The 21426-nt window shown below is 42.8% G+C and overlaps 1 protein-coding gene across 1 annotated transcript in view; it reads left to right on the top strand.

The window, feature by feature from the left end:
- Positions 1-1766: 1766 nt before the first annotated feature.
- The window catches only part of CRB1 (crumbs cell polarity complex component 1), a 112430-nt gene continuing 92770 nt past the window's right edge, over positions 1767-21426 (top strand). Inside the window, exons 1-2 of the mRNA XM_054164962.1 lie at positions 1767-1898; positions 2289-2475. Coding sequence (XP_054020937.1) covers positions 1767-1898; positions 2289-2475 — 319 coding nt within the window. The remainder of the gene's footprint in view (positions 1899-2288; positions 2476-21426) is intronic.

Genomic DNA, 21426 nt, shown 5'->3' with positions numbered 1-21426 from the left:
GTATTCAGAGTAATATTTTCATACTCATGTTTTAATGCTTACATATTTTACTAGGTATAATTTCAAACAGTAACTAAATAGACAGATGGCAAGGAGAGGAAAACATCCAAGCAACTATAAATGTACATATTAAGAAAAGGAGGTTACTAAAAGAGAAAGAGATGAAAAATACAATAAGCTATTTCATTGTATTTAACTTTATAGTTATCTAAGTGCTTTCTAGTAAGAACCCAGCTCATCATAATGTTTATAGAGTATGGAATTAACCAAGTTGGAAAAGACTTTCAAGTTCATCGAGTCCAACCTATCACCCAACACCATCTAATGAACTAAACCATGGCACTAAGCGCCTGATCCAGTCTCTTCTTAAACACCTCCAGTGATGGTGACTCCACCACCTCCCTGGGCAGCCCATTCTAATGGCCAATCACTCCTTCTATGGAGAATTTCTTTCTAACATCCAGCCTAAACCTCCCCTGGTGCAGCTTGAGACTGTGTCCCCTAGTTCTGTTTGTGCTGCCTGGGAGAAGAGACCAACCCCCACCTGGCTACAACCTCCATTCAGGTAGCTGTAGATGGCAATAGCTCATGACACTTGCCACGAAACCCAGCCCGGTTTGCCATTGGCTAGATAAGAGCTCTTTGAAACCCCTGAAGAGCAGTGGATGAAGTGGGGAGGCTCAGCCTATGTGAGGGTAGAGGCCTCTTGAGAAGCAGAAGGAATAGAGCTCCTGGTGCCAGAAGTCAAATGTGGTCTGTAAAGATGTGCCACAAGGTTAGGAGTGGGTGACTACAGCTGCACATGAAGGAGGTAGGAAAGAAGGAAGGGCTTGCAGCAGGAGAAATTCTAACATTTCTCAGTTCACTGAACTGAAAAAGTGGATGTAAATGTACCCATCCACTGTAAACAGCTTCCTTAAATTCATGTTAGCATCAACAACCTGCTCTCTACTCACCTGAACTGGGGATAAAGATTCCACTGAACTGGGGAGAACAAAAGGCAGTCCCAAATGTATTGAGCTGTTTTACAGTAGTGTAACACAGCAGTGGCCAAGCAGATATTTCAGGTTTGTTCCTGGGCTTGGGAACAGCTGGTCTCTGCACTGTGGCAAGGACTGTAGGTGTGAAGCATTGAGAGTCAGCCAAGACTGGTAGAAGTGAAGATACAGCAGAAGAGGAGATACACTGCTAAACAGGCAGCTCCTCTCTTTCTTGGTCTCAGAACCTGAATGATACTACAGCAATCATTGTATGGTATCGCTTACCCATAATAAACATACAAACTTCATGCCTGGGTTTGTAAGGTGCCAGAGGGCCAAAGTTTGGATTGGGATCATAGCATCTGAACATGGCTGCTGGAACTGTTGCTGTCTTCCTTCTCTTTTCCTTCTTTGAACCCAGGCCAAGGCTTTAATATCTGTGAACAAAGCTGTAATCAATGGAGACACTAGACACCAAGACAGCTTTGAGCAGAAAACTGTGCTCACTGCTGCATGGCACATGTGCTGTTGTGGCAGCTGCTGAAGACTCCTGTGAGTATGGGCAGACTCATTGCACTGGCACCATCTACAGTTTTCTAAGGCCAGCTCTGGCTAATCAGAAACAGAGTGCATTCCCTGCCCCCGTCCCCCTCACTTCTTGATCTTGCTATATCACCCCCCACATCTCTAAGTGACCTTTTCCTCTATAAGCACTTCAAAATTCCAACACAAACTGATGAAACTTGGAGGATCTGTGCCAGCTCCCAATTATTATGCTTTTTAGTGATGGCTAAAGCATTTAAATCTGACGTAAACGATAACAACAACAACAAGAAAAGATTGAGGAACAGGCTAATATCTAACTGCAAAAAAGACTGGGAGTGGGCATTTCATCTTTTTATGTCATGTGTTAATGAGGTAGGATACAGAAAATGCAGAAAGCAGAAGGAGTTTGTTCGCTGATTTTATGCAAGAAAGCATGAAGTGTTTATGCTCTGAATTAGGAGTGTGATGTAATGGAGGCTTAGTGAAAAGTAATGAGGGATATATTTTGAAAGATTAACTGAGTGCTGTGGCTTTTCTGCTGTGCAGTGTCAGCCAGGCAGAGCACACCATTCACAACACGGTTCTGCAGCAGGAAACAAGGGAAAGACTCCAGTCCAGCTCACAGACAAATCTGCACCAGGTTTGAAAGATCACTCGGACCTGCCGAACTAAAACCTTAACAAGCACAACTGGCTTTGAATAAAAGTCTGTAGGTTTGCAGTGAACGGACTGATGAGGGGCACAGGCAAAAATGCCTTGTAGGGGACTGTGTGCCTTGGGTATTACCTTAGTTTCAGGGATGAGGAGAAAACAGTGAGAATCAGCACCAGCCCTTTGGACAACAGACAACTCAGAAGAGAATGTCCTATCAAGATGAATATGGCTCATTCAAGAATTAACTCTCTACTCATCTTCTACCTCAGCTTTTTGCTGCTTATCCATTTTAAAAGTAAGATTTGCACTTATTGTTCTGACGTGTCCTCTGGGTAGATGGCTAGACATGTACTCCTAGCAGGAAACTTGTGTTGTCAGAAGGCTTAAAAAATTTGATGGAGATGCCAGAAAGATTTGGTTCGTGAAGCTAACTTGTATGAATTTGTTGTATGATAGCTTTCCTTATTTTTTTTTCTTTTTTTTTTTTAATAAATGAGAAATGAAAGCATTTTTAATGCTTTACTTCAAATATTAAAAGTACAGCAATAGAATGTTCTAGCTACACCTGTATTTTAAAGTCTGCATTTTGATACCACTCATCCAGTAAATTTAAGGCTATCTCACTAAAACTTAGACCAATTTATACTTTGCTAAACTGTTCATATGTTTTAGTAGCACTTACTGCTTTGTTATGTATGCTTTTTTTAATTGCCATTTCTAAAGAGGTCAGTTGTCAAACAGCTGAGATATATTTGGTGTTTAAATACCTCCATTAGGAGCAAGTATAAAAGTCCAACTATCTTTATAAAGAAAATATGCCAGCAAACTTCCACATAAACAGAAGCATGCAAAATATTGGATATTACAAAGGGTTTCCTTGATAATTGTGTCAGATGGTTGAGAGTAAATACAAGCCAAGGAGGCTAAATGGCCTCAGCTGGTGAGACTGATATGTGTGTATGAAAAGCAGTAGCCTTCCAACATGTTTAAAATGAAGACAGGGAGGATGTGTGTCTGTCTGAGGAGGCTGTTTGATTTGTGTCTGTTGAATGTGAATAGCAGTAAGACAAAGCTTTGAGCAGCTGCCATTAAACAAGAAGACTTGGCATTAGTGTACAGTGTTGTGTAATCTGGGTCACCTTCTGTTGCTGCATCACTCAAATTGTTACTTGGACAGTTTGCAGCCCAACATAAATTAAAGACTGAAAAGCAAACAGATGCTGTTGGATCAACCAGCACTGAAAAAAAAAACCCACAACAACAAAAAAACCCAAACAACAAACAAGGCACACTTTAAGATACAGGAAAAAATACAGAATGTCAGAGAAACATTGTTTTATCCAAGTACTTGTCTTCCTTGTGGATATGCTGATGTGAATCAGGGAAGCCAAAGTGTTCTTTCTAAATTGACTCATAATAGGACATAACAGGAAAAGAAAAAAGGGGAGGGGAAAAATAAAGGAAAGGAAGAGGAGAGAGAAACAGGATTTTTCACTTTCAAAAAGCAGTTTTTAGTCTCTATACTATAGGATGAACAATCCAAAAGACTCTGAGACAGAGTATGCTACCCAATTAAAAGAAAGTTACAGGAATGATGTTGGTGAAGAAAATTTCATTTGTACTTGAGGCAGGGAAATTAGACCACAATATACAAGCTTTGGGAAAGAGAATTAAAAGTTAAGTGCTTATGAAATTAAAAAGGTCACATTAAAAAACAGCACACACAAAGAAAGCATTGCTGGAGTGCAAAACAAGAAAGGAGCCTCAGTTAAAATGAAGAAGACAGTTTTGTCTTTGTAATCTCTGCTCAGTGCAGGATGGAAAAGAGGGAAAAGTTTATGTAATTTTGTGCCATTGTATTTTTAAAATCAGTTTACTGGACTTGTCTTCCCCCAAAGGATTCTAAACTTATGTCCTGCTTAAAATGCTTTTGGACAGACCATACATAATTAGTCTGCTGGAGCCCCAACTGCTACATGATGCTGCTAGATGCAACACCTGTACAAATACAAATATGCATGGTTAGAAATATGTGTACTTGATAAGAACATGGATAGTTTCATCCTGCAAGGTAACATTTCCAAAACGATTGTGGACTTAGTTCTCTCTTGTCACAGTAAAAAGGAGCCTGATGGAGTATCCTTTATGCCTCCTTGTTTGTACACTGGCCTGCTTTAAGGCAACAGCATCCATCAAGTTGTTCTGATATTTGCTGCTGTCGTCTATCTGAGGTGAAGATGGGCTGCTGGGTGAAGGTGTGGAGACTACACCCACCCTAGGCCAGGATTTCTTTGCTGGCAGGCAATGTTTATCATAATTCACATTTTGTCTTCTCGGTATCAGCAGAAATTATCACCACAATCATGCTACAGCACAGCCAGCCCATGGAAGGGTGTAGGCAAATTGTTAGACTCTAGCCCCAGATTCATGCATTACATGTCTCTCTGGGCTCTGCAAAGCAGATATTCCACAGGTGGTTTCCTGTCCACCCTGGCTTACCAACGAAACTACAAATTAATTAAAAGAAAAATCTTGTGCCTCTTTCTCTGGTGGAAATTAAAGCTCATTAAAAATACTAATTATCTTTCCATTGCTACCCATAACTATATATGTTTCTTCCAACCTGTAGGTGATCAAGTCTCATATAGAGTAGTATATATCTTTTTAATAATTCCCTGGGGTTTGCTTCTTTTTGTTTTGCCCCCTTTTTTTTAAATTTTTTTTTTAAATTCACAGTCTCTAAAACACAAAACATGAAGATGTCAGACTGCACAAAACCAATTATTTTTGCTGAGTTTGAAGCTTTGCCTAAAACTGCATATAACTCTTAAGAAAGAAAGGTGGCCAAGAAGGCCAATGGCATCCTAGCCTGCATCAAGAGTATGGTGGCCAGCAGGAGCAGGGAAGTCACTGTGCCCTTGTACTCTGCACTGGTTAGGCCACACCTTGAGTAGTGTCCAGTTCTGGGCCCCTCAGTTTAAGAAGGACATTAAGACTCTTGAACATGTCCAGAGAAGGGCAATGAGGCTGGTATGAGACCTCGGGCACAAGCCCTATGAGGAGAGGCTGAGGGAGCTGAGATTGTTTAGCCTGGAGAAGAGGAGGCTCAGGGGAGACCTTATTGCTGTCTACAACTACCTGAAGGGTGGTTGTAGCCAGGAGGGGGTTGGTCTCTTCTCCCAGGCAACCAGCACCAGAACAAGAGGACACAGTCTCGAGCTGTGCCAGGGGAAGTTTAGGCTCAAGGTGAGGAGAAAGTTCTTCACAGAAGGAGTTGTTAGCCATTGGAATGGGCTGTCCAGAGTGGTGGTGGAGTCACCATCCCTGGAGGGGTTCAAGAGGGGATTGGATGTGGCACTTGGTGCCATGGTCTAGTAGGCATGAGGTTTGTGGTGACAGGTTGGACTTGATGATAGTTGAGGTCTTTTCCAACCTTGTTGATTCTGTGATAAATACAGTTACATTTGAGTATTAATTATGGACATTGTCTTGGGTCAAGTGCAAGTTCAAAAATTTTTAATCATTTGTTTAAACTAAAGATTTACAGTTATCTATCACTAATGCAGAACTATCTTCTTTTTCTTTTTCCAGAGATTCAGTAGGAAAAAAAAAATCCGATTTCAAATTAATTTTTCTCCATTTTAATGTCTTCATGACCTTTCAGCAGAGCTGAAAAAAATTACTATCTCCTCCATAACACTTCTTCCAAATGTTCATAAATGAAAAATGGGGTTGTTTGTAATGTGAGCAAAATATCCGAGCTTTACTTGCACCCCTTTTGCACCCTTGTGACATTGCTGACACTATGGAATTTTTCCCCATGGACAGAATCTTTTCATTTTCTGCAGCTATTCCCATTACTCACACAACTTCTAATTACTGCTTAATTACTGTGCTAGGAATAAAGCTCTACTTATAAAGAGATTTGTGGGTTTGCTCATACTGCTTATCCCTCATGCACACTCAAATGATGCAAGTAGCTTCCCAGCAAAGTATTATTAATATGCACATTGAATGAGTGATAGCAGACTCGGTACTTGAGCAGATTCTCATTAGCCTATTGTGGAGTTCAGCGCCTGTCAGAGCTGCAATCAGCAGCGTTTGAGCACAGGCACCAGAAGCCCTGCAGCTTTCCCTCTGTCCTAGCTGTCACACACTGCATCTGTGTTATAATAAAATTTAAAAAAAAATAATAAATTAAAAAAGGTATCTGTCAGTTGTTTGCCATCATCTTAAGTGAGTTTAAAGCAACAGCTTCTTGACCCAGTTGTAAGGGTGCTGATCCCCCCCCCCACCTCCTGCTTTTCATATATATATATATATATAATGTGGTTAACATCTCCATCTCTGGAATAAGCCAAATCCTAAGATTGTAAAGTTTTAAGCCAATAATTTTTAAACAAGGAAATAACTTCTGAAAAATTGCTTCATTTGCATAAAAGCAACATTAAGAACAACCCAACCACGTCTACTCTAGAGCCTTTCCATTCTAATTCTTACAGGGCCTCCTTAAAGTGCTACCCCCTACTATTTCAATAGCAGAGCAAGACTACCAGGTTACAGACAACCTCTCCGTTGTGTGCTCTGTAAAATGGAACTGCCAACACTTTGAAAATGCAGCCTTTGAATGACATTGATTTTGGCTATACAGGATCAAATGCTGAATGATGTGTTCACAGTCGAGGAAGAAACAGCAGGTTCTGTAGCAAAGACACTGCCCAGTCTCTATAAGCAGGTATTGTTTGTGACTAATGACCTATTAGGAAAGAGTCTGATGGGAGAGAAAGGAGGTTGGGCAAAAGGATGCTCAACCAGCAGCACAGACCATGCATGAATCTTGAAACATTGATATATTGTGTAGCATCAGCAGCAGTGTACTGGAGAAAGCAAAGATCTGGAATGTTGAAGCATGTCAATCAAGCAGAGAATATAAACCTAATGTTTTAATATATGCATAAACCTTTCAAAGTTTATATTTATCCACAGGTTTTTTTCTCCTTGTGTTACTTTTGATGAACCTAGGGCACCTATAGAGTCTTGTCCTCATGCAACTCACTACACATTTTCCTCTCTGCAGAGGGAAACTTGAAGAAAAGAAAGCAAACAAAACCCAAGTGCTGTTTAGAGATTGCTCAAATCTTGATGGCCACATTGACTGGCCACTTCCCTATTGAAAAGCTATGAGAAAAGGCAAATACTTTACTGGTATGTGACAGGAAAATAACGCATAAGACACAGGAGAGTAATAAATCCACTATTCAGTACTGGCTACATCCAGTTTTGAGTGCTGCTGTGAGCGAAGCAATTAGGAAAATGCTGGAAAGGGACAGCAAGATTAGGAAGACATTTAAAAGATGTGCCCTGTGAGAAAGGGTCACAGGATGAGAAGCCTGAAGGAGGACATGATTACAGTCTTACCTACACAAAAGAGAATGACAATCAAGGAAGACGACGAAATTGGTTGCTTCTTGTGACCTTTGGAAGGGCAGCCTCTGCACAATAATAGATTCCACATGCAGCAGGGAAGATTGGAGTGAACTTTCCTAACTGAAGGATAATTAAATCTCTGTATCAGAACCTTTTTAATGAACAAGTTAGATAAATATCTGTCAGATTTTCTAGACCGCTGTTTCACAGCCAGCATCACACAGGTGAAGGGCAGTCAGCACCAGCTTGAGGGTGATCTGTGAAGATCTCAGGTGATGGAGTGCCAGAGAAGCACAGGTCTCTACTTGCCCCAAGGGCTATGGTGACACTGAGGCACCAGGGCAGTTCAGGCACAGCTCCTGGGGTGAGCAAGCAGATGGCTCCTTTCCCTCCTGTATCACAGCTAAGGATTATCTGCTGTACAAAACAAAGGCTGCCCTGAACTCTGTTACACCAATAACAAAATTGTTACCTAAATCTTGGTTAGAAAACAGTTTACTCTCATTCTTTGAGACATCAAGTACCAACTTTTAAATTTTTTGTTACCCTATGCTTTAAATAAGCACTAGCTACTGGAGATGCTCACTGTAACGTAGATAGGTAGTATCCCCATGCTAGAGATTGTGTAGTGCTCTTTCCAGATTTTGGAGTCAAATCACTTTTTACTTGCAATCTGAGCCTACTTGATATATTTGCAGTACAATGCAAGAAAATATCATTAATGAATGGATGATTTATAGTGTAATAAAAAATTTTCATAATCAAGCAACCTGAACAGGAATAAAAACCATGGTTTGCCTGCTAAGCCTAAATTCTGAGGGCAGCTTCTCACCCATATAAAAAGGCAGTGCAAGACTGGAACCTATTGCACCAAAACAAACATCAGGAGGTCCTAAGAAACTGTTTTAAGTGGCTGTTCTAAATATGCTACAACAAATTAACATTGTTCCAGGACCCCTCACTCTGAACCTTCATCTAAAAGAAGTTCAACATTTTATAAACAAGTTTTTGTTGTCATAAAAATAAAACACTAAGGTTTAAATATATATATATATACACACACATCTATCTATTTGTCTATCTATATATATGTTTCCTGCCAGCTACCATGCAATGAAAGATGTGCATTAAGCCACTTTCCTTGACTCCTGACATTCAGTGCATTCCCTCTAATAAATAAGTTAGTGAAACACCAAGCCAGGGGCCTTTGATCCTACCTACAGGGGGTTGCCAAAGACCTCTCAAGGATACTTCTGCTCTTAGGTGGTTTGTTATTTTTTCATAATTCACATCTCAGCATTAAGAAAAATCATTGAGACACTGCCTCAATCTCTAGATTCCCTTTGCTCTTTGTGGTGCCCCCTCAACCCTCCTCCCCTCCCCCCCCAAAAAGACAAAAGAAGTTCTGATATTTACATTTTCCAAGGAAAGTTTTTAAACCTAATTGACTCATCTAGAGTCAAAGACAGCAGGCAGCAAGTGAATAAATGCTACATATTATTTTCTAGATTGGTATTGCAGATTAATTTGTTTGGTTTAGAGACTGACATGTTTCATTAGTTCTCACTGCACTGTCCTGTTTTCTCAGCTATTCACAGTGCCATAACGTATGAAAGCCTTCTCACACAAGTACACAGCAAAAAAAAAAACCCTACCCCAATCCAGAGAAAACCTTTTTGCAATTAAATTCTTATGTTTGCTTAGTATTGATTATATTTTATTCACCCTTAAAATGGGTCAACAGAAAATTGCTTCCATCTTTTGACAAATACTCCAATTGACAAGGCTTCTCTGCAGGCAGCCTGACACGTGGTGACACACACCACGCAAAGGACTCCCTCCAGGCTGAGCAAAACAAGTTCCTCTCGAGGCTGCAGTTGCTGCTTAAACTTCACGGTTTAAGGCAGCTTCTGCCTGCCTGAAATCTTTATCAGTGCAGGCAGAAATCAGAATATTTCTAGGGCAAAGTATTTCTGTGGGTAGAAAAGAGGCAGGGGCTGCTAATCCGTTACATGAAGTGTCCCCACTCCAACAACTAAGAGTCAGGGCTCTTGCCTGGTGCATCCTTCTGTGCTATGAAGTGCTGTGCTTGAATAATTGTGGCCTGGGTGAATGCTTAGGGGGTGGTGGGAGGGTGTGTGTGTATGGAACTCCTTGCTTCTTTTTACTGTTCTTGCTTGGCTGCCCAAGGCTGAGCTTACTGGAATCCTGTTCCCTTAACTTTTCCATGAATAATGAGATAGACAACAAAGCTTTAATTGCATTATTCAGGGAATCTTCAGACAGGATGCATTCTTCCAAAGTGCATTCAGTCACAGTGACTGAGCTCCAGATTGTGGGTAAACAAACCAAGCTCTTTATCCCAATCTAAGTGTTCAGCCACGGGTGCAATGAGCTGATGTTTCCTTTGCTGGCAGTTTCTAGAGGTACTGCTATGCTCTCATATTGTGGGACTACCAAAGGCCAACTGCCCTCTAAAGCACTTAAACCCAGAGCTGCTGTGATTCACATTCAGCCTGCCAGCGGAATTATAGGAGTCTATGAAAGGCAGCATACACTGGTCACACTCTTCCCTTGACAGTTCCTGTTTTGCCCTCCTTGGACAAAACAGGAACAGGTTGTACAGAGCACTTCATCAGCTTGTCATTCTGCAAGGCGGGTCCTACCTCTGAATTGGAATGCGATGCACTTCTTTCTTTCATTAAGTGTGAGCAAAAGACTTTGACAGGAAGCCAAAGCAAGGATTGAGAAGGATAGACAGTCATTGGATCGAATGATCCAAGCAACTGCAGTTTAAGCAGCTTGCCCTGACGGTTCACTCATGGCAGGAAATCCAAAACTCTCACTGTAATAATCTAGTCTGGAAAAGACATCTGTATACAACAATAACTTCAGGTGTGCTTTGCTAAGCTTTGCGGCAATTTGTAGGTACTTAAAAAGCAGCTGTGGTACTGCTACTGCTATGACTAATCATTCATGATTGACTAATCATTCATGATTCTGAATAGAGTCAAGTGTCCACACAGCTGAAAGAAGAGATCAGGCCCCATTACCAGCAAAAAGCCTGCTGTATAACTCACCAGCCTCCTAGCAACTGGAAAGAGAGCCCCTGAGCCTCACATACTGCCTTCCTGCTGCCTGGAGATCAGCCACCTCTGGTGCAGAAATGGTTTAGCTGTGTTAGCACCATGCTGAGAAGCAGAGCATGTTAGATCAGGCACTCTGCTGTGCAAGAATGGCTGAATGGCACCTGGATTAGAACAGGTTCAAAGCACACCAAAAGGAGTTCTGTCTGCACCCATCTGCCTATACCTTGGTATTTATACAGGCATCTTTCCAGGCTGTCTCTCTTAAATGCAAACAGGCAGTGTTGAATATATCACAGCAATCTGCTGGTGATCCCATTTTGGTAGGGTGAGAGACTAAACTGGATCTGGGAATTACATAAAGAGTTCTGGAGATGTGAATTGTAGTCCACATGAGATGCAATCTGATGGCAATGGCCAAGATGCAGCCACATGGTATGAAGTTCACCTTTGAGTCTGATGACTCCAAGAGCTGCAAGTAGTGCAAAACCACTGCTGAGGTCTGACACAGTGTAAAAAAGTCCTTACTGTACCTGCTGTTCTCCAGAAGCCCCTTCCTCCCTTTGTTAGCCTCATGGATAATGTACAGAGAGAGAAGGCAGCAATCTTGTAAGGCAAGCAAACAGAGGCTGCGTGACAAAAAGAAATATTCTTTAGCCACCAGGTAATGACACTGAGAAAACAGAGATTACATAAGAGCTATTGAATGGGGTGAAAAGGTGTAAGGCCCTTGTATGTTCTTCCTGACTTTGTTCAATATAAAGACCAGAAGTTAAAAGAATGGTGGAAGTAAAGCATCACTTCAATACTATCTTAAAATATAGGAAATAGGGGGGAAAAAAGAGTTTGTGGGAATGATTATCCAAGCCTCTTTGATCACTATCTGTATATGTATTTTGAGCAGCATATATCATGACAGCAGAATGCAATTAAGTGCCTCTACAATGCAACTGAAAAAAAAAAAAAAAGTGGCCAACACTTTGTGGTATTCACCAATTCAGAATTTCTAGCTAAATCCATCCCTTCTCTCACATTAGACATAGCTGATATTCGTAATTCTTTACTCACTACTAATGGCACTGAATATTTTGCAACCCTCTCAGTCTGTGTAAAAACACCCTCTGCCTGAAATCACAAGAACTATCTGGTCTGTTCTCTCTTCAGTATGTCTTGAATGCCTGATTCAATTTAGTCTGATGTCTACCCATTTTGGAGCTCAAGGAATAGTGCAAAAAACCCTGAAATGACTAAAATCAATGTCCATTTTCACATTCAAAAGGCTGTTTCCAAAGAACATCTGATTTCCTGAAGAACACATAGGCAACTCAGAACTTCCACCACTGTCCATGGTAGCCAAGTGGCAAGACTGAGAGGTGGTTGGAGCAAAAACCTTCACGGGATTAAACAGAAGAAAGGATTTGCACTGAATCACAGAAACATTCAGGTTGGAAAAGACCCTCAGGATCACCAAGTCCAACTGATAAGCCTACTCTACAAAGTTCACCCCTAAACCACATCCCCAAGCACCACATCCAAACCACCTTTAAACACATCCAAGGTTGGTGACTCAACCATCTCCCTGGGCAGCACATTCCAATGCCTGACCACTCTTGCTGGGAAAAAATTCTCCCTAATGTGCAGTCTAAACCTACCCAGTTGTAGAACAAGAGGAAATAGCCTCAAGCTATCACTAATTACCTGTGAGAAGAGACCAGTGCCAGCCTCTTCACAATGTCCTTTCAGGTAGTTACAGAGAGCAATGAGGTCTCCCCTCACCCTCCTCTTTTCTAAACTAAACAGCCCCAGCTCCCTCAGTCTCTCATAAGATTTATTCTCCAGGCCCTTCACCAGCTTTATTGTCCTCCTCTGCACTGGCTCCAGTGCCTTTGAATACCTTCAAAGAAACTACATAAAAATCTTCCTGTCAAACAGACTGACCTAGTGATCTGAGGAGTGATAGCAAGAAGAAAGGAAGAAGATTCAATTCTGCCAACACAGTAGAACAAACACAATCTACTTCTACTACATCACTTCTACTGTAACCTAAAAAAACATAAGCACTCCTTCAGGCACTGCATTTTTCTTTGGGGAAGTGCCAATCATTTCATAGATTCATGTGGACACTTTCTGTTTCCACAGATCTTTGTGAGCACTCAAAGTGCCCAGTGACTGAGGAAAGCAGTTTACACTGGATCTTCTGTATCCCTGTCTCCAAGCTGACAAAGGTTTTGCTGCAGTAATATACACGTTATAGTTACTACTAATATCCGCTGTCATTCAGCAGAGCTGATTTCAGTTTCATTTATTCTAGTATAACTTGGTAAGTCCACTTTTGTCAATGACGATATTAAAGGCGGCTATGGAGGTGCTGGAACATGTCCAGAGAAGGGCCATGAGGATGATCAGAAGGCTGGAGCACCTCTCTTATGAGGACAGACTAAGAGAGTTAGGACTCTTCAGTCTGAAGAGAGGAAGGCTCCAAGGAGACCTTATTGTGGCCTTCCAGTGTCTGAAGGGGGCTACAAGAAAGCTGGTGAGGAACTTTTTAGGATGTTAGGTAGTAATAAGACTAAGGGGAATGGAGCAAAAATGGAAATGGGTAGATTCAGATTGGATGTTAGGAAGAAGTTCTTCACCATGCAGGTCATGTGACACTGGAACAGGTTGCCCAGGGAGGTGGTGGAAGCCTCATCCCTGGAAGTTTTTAAGGCCAGGCTGGATGTGGCTCTGAGCAACCTGCTCTAGTTTGAGGTGTCCCTGCCCATGGCAAGGGGGGTTGGCAGTGGATGATCCTTGAGGTCCCTTCCAATCCTGACAATTCTGTGATTCTAAGATGCTACTGTGCTATGTCTAGTCAGGACCAGCATGTTTTATGTAACCAGGAAGTTTGTGGTTATAATCAAGAGTGGTTTCTTTTGAAGCAGCCGGAGAATTACACATTTTGACATACCTGAGATGTTCTTTTATCCTAATGAAAGACTTTGACTGGCCAGCAATAATGACTTCTGCTCATCACATTCCATCTCTTAAATTAAACTGTGAGGGAACTGCATTGTTCATTACTACTAAGGGCCAAGTGGAGATTTTTGTTACACTTTACAGGGATTTTTGGATAACAGATAAGTATCAATCAGAAATGTGTTTGGATCCTGAATTACATTATTTCTTCAGGCTAGCACAGGAACTTTGTTCTAGAGGAAACGCAGGCAACAACTTGCCAGTGTTGTTTAGTTGTGCCTCAGTTTCAGACATGCTGTGTCAACTTTTCTACAGACAGAGGAATCTTTTGCTTACTTGTATGAACATTGCTGCAAACATCCAGAGAGCTGGCAGACTGATTTTTCTGTCTTCTTTTCAACCTGTACATCTTTTATGCCATGACTGTGATTCAGCCTGGGTTTTCATGGGTGACTGCTGCTTTTCTGCAATCACTGATGAGCACCAGCACTTCCACTTACCACAAGAATGTGGGTATGCATGCTTACAGTAAACTTAGCTTCCTGAAAGTAAGGGATTTTAATGAAATCATTAAGGAAAGTTCTAAGAAGTAGACATGCTGTAAGTGCTGAGATTTCCACCCTAGTTCATGCAGTTTTAAGTGGGTCAGTGTGGCAGTTTTAGGCTGTGCCTTGGAAAATTTTTCCACAAATCTTGAGTAGAAAAGTAGTAGAATGTAAATAAATTACCATTGGATGTAAAAGGGAAAATAATGATAAGGTCTAAATAATCCCACTGGTCTGAAAACTAATATAAAGTTGGTTGCGTGAACTAACTTTTGCCCTTTTCAACTTCTTCGCTCTAGCAGATACTAGCTGGTGCTTCTGCTGGCTTGCTGACCTTGGTTGGGTTTCTTTGTTGTGGCTAAGTACTAACAGCAACTCTCTGCTCTTCTCTTTACCATGGTCAGGGGGAGGAAAGGGAGCAAGGAGGGGGGAAGCTGTTGGTAACCCCCCAGTTTTGTCCAGGCGGGGTTCTTGTGTTGTTTATAAATTGTAAATATTGTCTATTTTGTACATATTCATTGCATTCCATATTTCTAGATTGTAGTTTTGCCTGTAAATACAGCTTCATTCGCTTTCAACTGAGGTGGTCTGGCAATTTTATGTTGGGGAGTAATTTCAACCCATCACAGCTGGACTAAATGATCTCCAGAAGTCCTTTCCAACTCTATCTATTCCATGTGAACCACTTTGGGTATAGGCTGAGACCATTACCACAGTGCTGGTAAAGCAGTCACTTCAGGGAGTATATCAGAAGTGCTGCCCAACCAATTCTCAAACTTTTATTACCGTTCAGTAATAAAAAGACTTTTAGAGTTTGTGGGAAGTTGGCTAGTGACAGGAAAAATTGGGAAGTGGAAAGTATGAGGGAAAAGACTGCAAAGTGCATTTCAGACTCCATTTGAAAACAAAAACTAAACAAACAAACAGTACTGAAAAATCCATTACTATCTTCATTGAAAAAAAAAAAAATCATAATAAAACCCCACTGAAGTCTTCACTGTACTCTCACTCTAGTGCAGACTTGGTGACTATCTCTTCAGGACACCCTGCAGAGCAGTAGGAATGTGAACACGGACCTGAATAAGACCCTGTGCTCAGAAATGTATTCTGACATCAAGGCTGCAAACAGGCTTATCAGAGGGGAAGCTCCTAGGTGCAGAGCAGAGGTTGAATGTTGCAATGAATGTTCAGCTGCCTCAGGAACATCTGCAAAACTTGTCACTTGCCTTTAAAAAGATTCTAGTGATTTTTAAGATCTTGACCTCAGTGAAAGGTCCAGGGATTCTGCCTTTCATACTGCAGTCATGCCCTATTCCAGCTATTACATGCCTCATTTCTGTTAATCTTCTCTAATTAGTTCTGCTTCTCAAGTGAAGTCCTGGAATCTAACATTTTTTCTCTGCTAATAGCGAGGGCTTTGCTTTCATGTTCAAGGTCAGTCCAGCATTTCACCTTGTAAAACTCACTTTTCTTCCTTGCACTTACACATTGAGTTTAAGTTTAGACATCAGTTCAGATGCTTTCAAAGACTTCTACTGACTTTAAAGTTATCATTAGAGCTATGATCACACCCAAGGCCAACAGAGTCATGCAAGTGTGGAGGAATAGGCATCTTTTGGATTCTTTCTCTTCCTTGCAAATGCGCAGAGAATTTTTTTTCCCCATCAAAATACTTTCAGCTTTCTCTTCCTGAGGTGCACTGCATGTGTTACAAAACATAAGCAGATGGAACCTTGTTGCCTGCCAGTAGCCATCATCACAGCTTTGCAGCTTAGAACACTGAGCTGGAGAAGGGCAAGATGCATACCTAGCTTGCAGTTGGGGAGCTGAGAATACCACCCATATGATCCTCCAGTTCACAGCCTTGTATTTAGACCTTGTGTTTCTCACTTCATGTGTTATACACACATACCCCAGAATCACAAGATAAACCAGGTTGGAAGAGACCTCCAAGATTATCAAGTCTAACCAATCACCCAACTCTATCTAATTAACTAGACCATGGCACTAAGTGCCTCATCTGTCTGGTCTTAAACACCTCCAGGGATGCTGACCCCACCACCTCCCTGGGCAGCCCATTCCAAAGGCCAATCACTCCTTCTGTGAAGAACTTCTTCCTAACATCCAGCCTAAACCTCCCCTGGCACAGCTCGAGACTGTGTCCTCTTGGTCTGGTGCTGGTTGCCTGGGAAAAGAGACCAACCCCCTCCTGGCTACAACCTCCCTTCAGGTAGCTGTAGACAGCAATAAGGTCTCCCCTGAACCTCCTCTTCTCCAGGCTAAACAAACCCAGGTCCCTCATATGAAGATCTGTATAGTCAGGGGAGGGGACACGCATACTTTTGCAGATTTTTGTGAAGCCTCAGAGATCCACATTATGGCAACTATTTTTGTTTTTTATTTTTTTTAAAAGATACAACAATTAAGTGTTTGTTCAAACGTAGATAGTCCTTGCATCTGTGACTTCCATTGATAACTGTAAGGACTATTTTATTCGATAACTGTTAGCCTCCTTTTGTGAAGGGATCAATACTCTCTATAGTCACTGCCTTGCCATCCTGTAGGCTTTCTTTTGTAAGGATTGGTAAGATTAAGTGATTACTAGAAGCACACGATGGCTGAGGTGTGAATGCTAATGGGAGGAGGCATCTGAGCCCCAGGCAAGGAACATACTCTTCTCCAACTGCTGCAAGATTCAAAATGGCAGAACATTTTCAGGTTAACAAAACTTAACTGGGCAAAGGGAAAAAGTCAGCCTTCAGCAATATATAACAGACTATAGTCAGTTTAAACAGCTTACTTAGTCCACTGCTTCTGCAGCTATGGATAAAGCTTGCAGTTCATCTGAAAATATCACCCAGGTTTAATGCTGTAATGGGTTGGGGCAGGTCCCCTCCCCACCACAGGCAGAAATAACGACTCAGGCAAACGGATTGCAAAAGTGATGAAAGTTTAAATAGAAAGCAGTGAATGTTACAGAAAACCCAAAGCGCAGTGACAAAGAAAGATCCCATCCCCACCTGAGGGTGCATGCAAAACCCCCAGGGCTCCTTCTTCCCCCTCCCTCTGCTGGGCTAGTCTCAGCTGGCCAGGCCTGAGACTGCCCATCCCCCTGTGGCCTTGGGCCCAATCAGGCCCATGGCCGGGAGATCTCTCCCCCAGTTACCAAGTCTCGGAGAGGGAAGGAAAGAGGAAGTGCCAGACTCCGCACTGGATCTTATAGTGGTGCAAAGAATTATGGTAGGGAATACACAATTTCCTGTGTCCATCCCTCTGGGCTGGACTTCTGGACACAGGAAGTGAATGCACCAGGGGGGCACCCAACTCAAACTACAACATGCCACCCCTGTATTTCATACCATAATCCTTGCACCCAAACACATCATCAGATCAGAAAACTTCTGATGACATGTCCGGCGGAGTCCATATCTTCATCTGGGCGTCCACTCAAACAGTCTCTCATTCAGGCTCAAGCATCAGTCCATTCCAGTTGTTCTTCCTCATGTGATGGAACCTCCCAGCGACGCAGTCCTTCTCCTGCAGTGTGAATTCCTTGTGGACTCCTTGGGACATCCTGGTCACCTGGAAATACCTCACAACTTCTCAGCCAAGCCTTTACTCTCCTATTCAGCGGCAAATTCTCCACCCCTGGGGCAGGCCAGTCGGAACAATCCGGCTCCACGACTGCCTTTTTCAATCCATCCAGGGTGCCGCAGCCAACCGCTTTCACGTGGACCAAAGCTACACGGATGCATGTCAGAGGCACTCCGCACCCCCCGGCTGGGCGCTCGCGTACCGAGGCAGGACAGCATCCGGCTGCACAACCTCCCCCCCCGGAGGAGGGAGGAGCTGCGCCACAGCCCGCTGAAGAAGCAGGGAGGCGGAGCCAGGTGCTCGGCGCCATTTTCGGAACACGTCCGAAAACACCAGGGAAAGATTTACAGCTGCCGCCGCCGCCTGAACGCAGCCCGGCTCGGGCGGTGCCGCCGCCGCCGCTTGAATGCGGCCCGGCCCGGCCCCCGCCGTCTCTGTCGCCGCGATGCAGAGTCCGAGTCACCTCCAGCAGTCGCTTGCCCGCTCGCCGCGGGTGTCCGCTCCCCGCAGCGGCCGCGGGCCGACCACACTCTGCTTGCCGCTGCCCCTCCTCCGCTCCCCGCCGCTCCGCAGAGAACGAGGAGAAGGCAGGTCTCGCCTTCTTAGGCTACTCGAGCATTCTTAAGCTACCCTGGGCAGAAAGTCACAGAAAGAACCACCCCTCGCTGTTCCCAAACAACAGGAGGGACTTCCATGCCATCAGCTACGCACCAGCTATCCTTCTGCAGCCCACAGGAGTTCACACAGTCGCCCCGGTAACACAAAACCTGAGCCCCAACTTTCCAAACCCAAGCCGACGCCCAGAACTAAATTTAAACTCTCCATCTTTTGCAATCCGAGCTGCAGTTGGCCCCACGTTGGGCGCCAAAAATGTAATGGGTTGGGGCAGGTCCCCTCCCCACCACAGGCAGAAATAACGACTCAGGCAAACGGATTGCAAAAGTGATGAAAGTTTAAATAGAAAGCAGTGAATGTTACAGAAAACCCAAAGCGCAGTGACAAAGAAAGATCCCATCCCCACCTGAGGGTGCATGCAAAACCCCCAGGGCTCCTTCTTCCCCCTCCCTCTGCTGGGCTAGTCTCAGCTGGCCAGGCCTGAGACTGCCCATCCCCCTGTGGCCTTGGGCCCAATCAGGCCCATGGCCGGGAGATCTCTCCCCCAGTTACCAAGTCTCGGAGAGGGAAGGAAAGAGGAAGTGCCAGACTCCGCACTGGATCTTATAGTGGTGCAAAGAATTATGGTAGGGAATACACAATTTCCTGTGTCCATCCCTCTGGGCTGGACTTCTGGACACAGGAAGTGAATGCACCAGGGGGGCACCCAACTCAAACTACAACAAATGCTTTTAAATTCAAGGCTGTCATGAATTGCAAATAGACATAATAGAGGAACAGGATAACAAAAGAACACGAAGCATTTTTATACTTGTTTTTTGTCATTCCATAGACAGCAAGTAAGATGTCTTAACTATTCAACTGTTCCCATTACAATGCATGATAGTAAATACATAAATGCAATATATAGAAAATCCTTAGCCTTTTCAATTTAAAATAGTTAGCACCTAATTCTTATGTCTGAAAATACTACTGCTGAAGTGTGATGAGGAGTTTATGGCACATTATTCCCTGGAAACTATTTAGAAGTTATTTTTTCCTTAAACCTCTTCAGTGGGATTTCTAAAGGCATTTAGAAGTCACTAACTGTTGGGATTTTACTGTTCCAGAATTTCAAAGATATTGATGAATTTCCATCTCAACCCTTTTATTTTCAATTATCATGCTTCAGAAATGAGGCAGAAATATCAAGAAGCCCCTTTATTCTCCCCATCTCTAAAGCTGAAGAGGAAAGCACAGCACATGTGCACAAAGAGCAAATACACAGACTTGCTGCAAGACCAGGGCTTCATTTTAAATCCTGAAGACTGCTCTAAAGGGAACACCTCACTGCACAAGCCTTTGGTAGAGAAGATGTGATACCAAACAGAGCTGTGGTGCCACAGTTTAGCCTCATATGAGCTACACATCTTTCCTTTAAATGCCTCCTTTTCAACGGCATTTCAGGGGGAAAAAAAAAGTACACTGTGGGGCTGAAATATGTGCCTTAATTCTATGCCACCATGGGAGCAGGATACTGAGCACCTCACAGTGCTGAACTCTGAAAAAAATAGAGGTGGGTAGATTCAGATTGGATGTTAGGAAGAAGTTCTTCACCATGAAGGTGGTGAGACACTGGAACAGGTTGCCCAGGGAGGTGGTGGAAGCCCCATCCCTGGAGGTTTTTAAGGCCAGGCTGGATGTGGCTGTGAGCAACCTGATCTAGTGTGAGGTGCCCCTGTCCATGGCAGGGGGGTTGGAACTAGATGATCCTTGAGGGCCCTTCCAATCCTGACAGCTCTGTGATTCTGTGAATGCAATTAGATCACACTGTGGATTGTTACCACGATCATGCTGTGCTACCAACAGAGGTCATGGCTCATGATACCCAAGAAAGTATTATGGAATTATGTCAAGTGGGAAGAGTGCTACCATCTTGTAGGTGGTGGCAATGGAATATCTTTCCATGCTGAGGCATGGTGTTTAGAAACAGAAAAACAAACAAACAAAAACAAAACATTTTTTGACTCCCTGTTCTTTGACTTCCTCAAAGGTATACTTGTCACAAATTTGCATGTTAGATTGGTGCCCTAATGATGGGTAACAGGGACTGGAACATGCTCTAGAAGATAATATAAGCCCGGAATCAGGGAGAAAAGGCATCCTTGCACACTGCTTTTCTCAGTCCATCTTTAACTCCAAGTTGTCATCCAGACATGTTCATAGTACAGTAACTTAACTACTTCCACTCTATTCTCTCTCTCTCTCACTCAGTGCATGATGACAATGGTTTTGCAATATTTTCTCTGCAGAGCACTCAGAGTACTGACAGCTCTTTTCTCTTTCTCTCCTTCACACCTTTACCCTTCTATATCTGCCTTGACACTGTCTTCACATTGTCTTGACATATTTCTGACAGGTAGAAAAACTCAATCACTGCAGCAAACAGCCATGACAATGCAGATAAGAAAAACCAGAAGAGTGTTATGAAAATTGTTAAGGAACTGTGAAGAATGAAACAGAGTAGTGAAAACAAGATCTTGCTTTTTCAAAACCATATTGCCAGCAAGTTTTTATTAAAAACTGCTTTCTAAAAGCTTCAGCCAGGGCTGGCAAAAGCCATCTCAAAGGAGCCAGTTTGCAGTTTTAGATTCTATACCTGAAATTCTGATATTCCTAAACAACAATCCCTCTTATGGCCATGAGTTCAGATTCTGTATGAAAGCTATTTCAATCCACTCCCAGTTAACAGGCCATGTTGGATTATTATGGACTCCTGGGATTACCAAATTACTGACTCCAGGATGTCTACTGTTCAAATTGAGATCCCTTTTATGGGCAGTCAGGAAAGAAAGGTGTCAGAGGAGGAAGAACATTGCAACAGGTTAGCTGAAGCATTACTTCCCTTTACTAATAACGAAGTAGAATTTCTTTCTTTTCTGTTCACAGTTGAGTAAAAAAAAGCATCACTCTAGCAATTAATCTAACAAACGTCAGGTATTGTAGTGACAGGCAAAGAATCTATCACAGTACTGTAAGTTT

The sequence above is a fragment of the Dryobates pubescens genome, chromosome 11 (assembly GCF_014839835.1).
Source record: "Dryobates pubescens isolate bDryPub1 chromosome 11, bDryPub1.pri, whole genome shotgun sequence".
Lineage (NCBI taxonomy): Eukaryota > Metazoa > Chordata > Aves > Piciformes > Picidae > Dryobates > Dryobates pubescens.
This window is presented reverse-complemented; position numbering and strand designations above follow the sequence as displayed.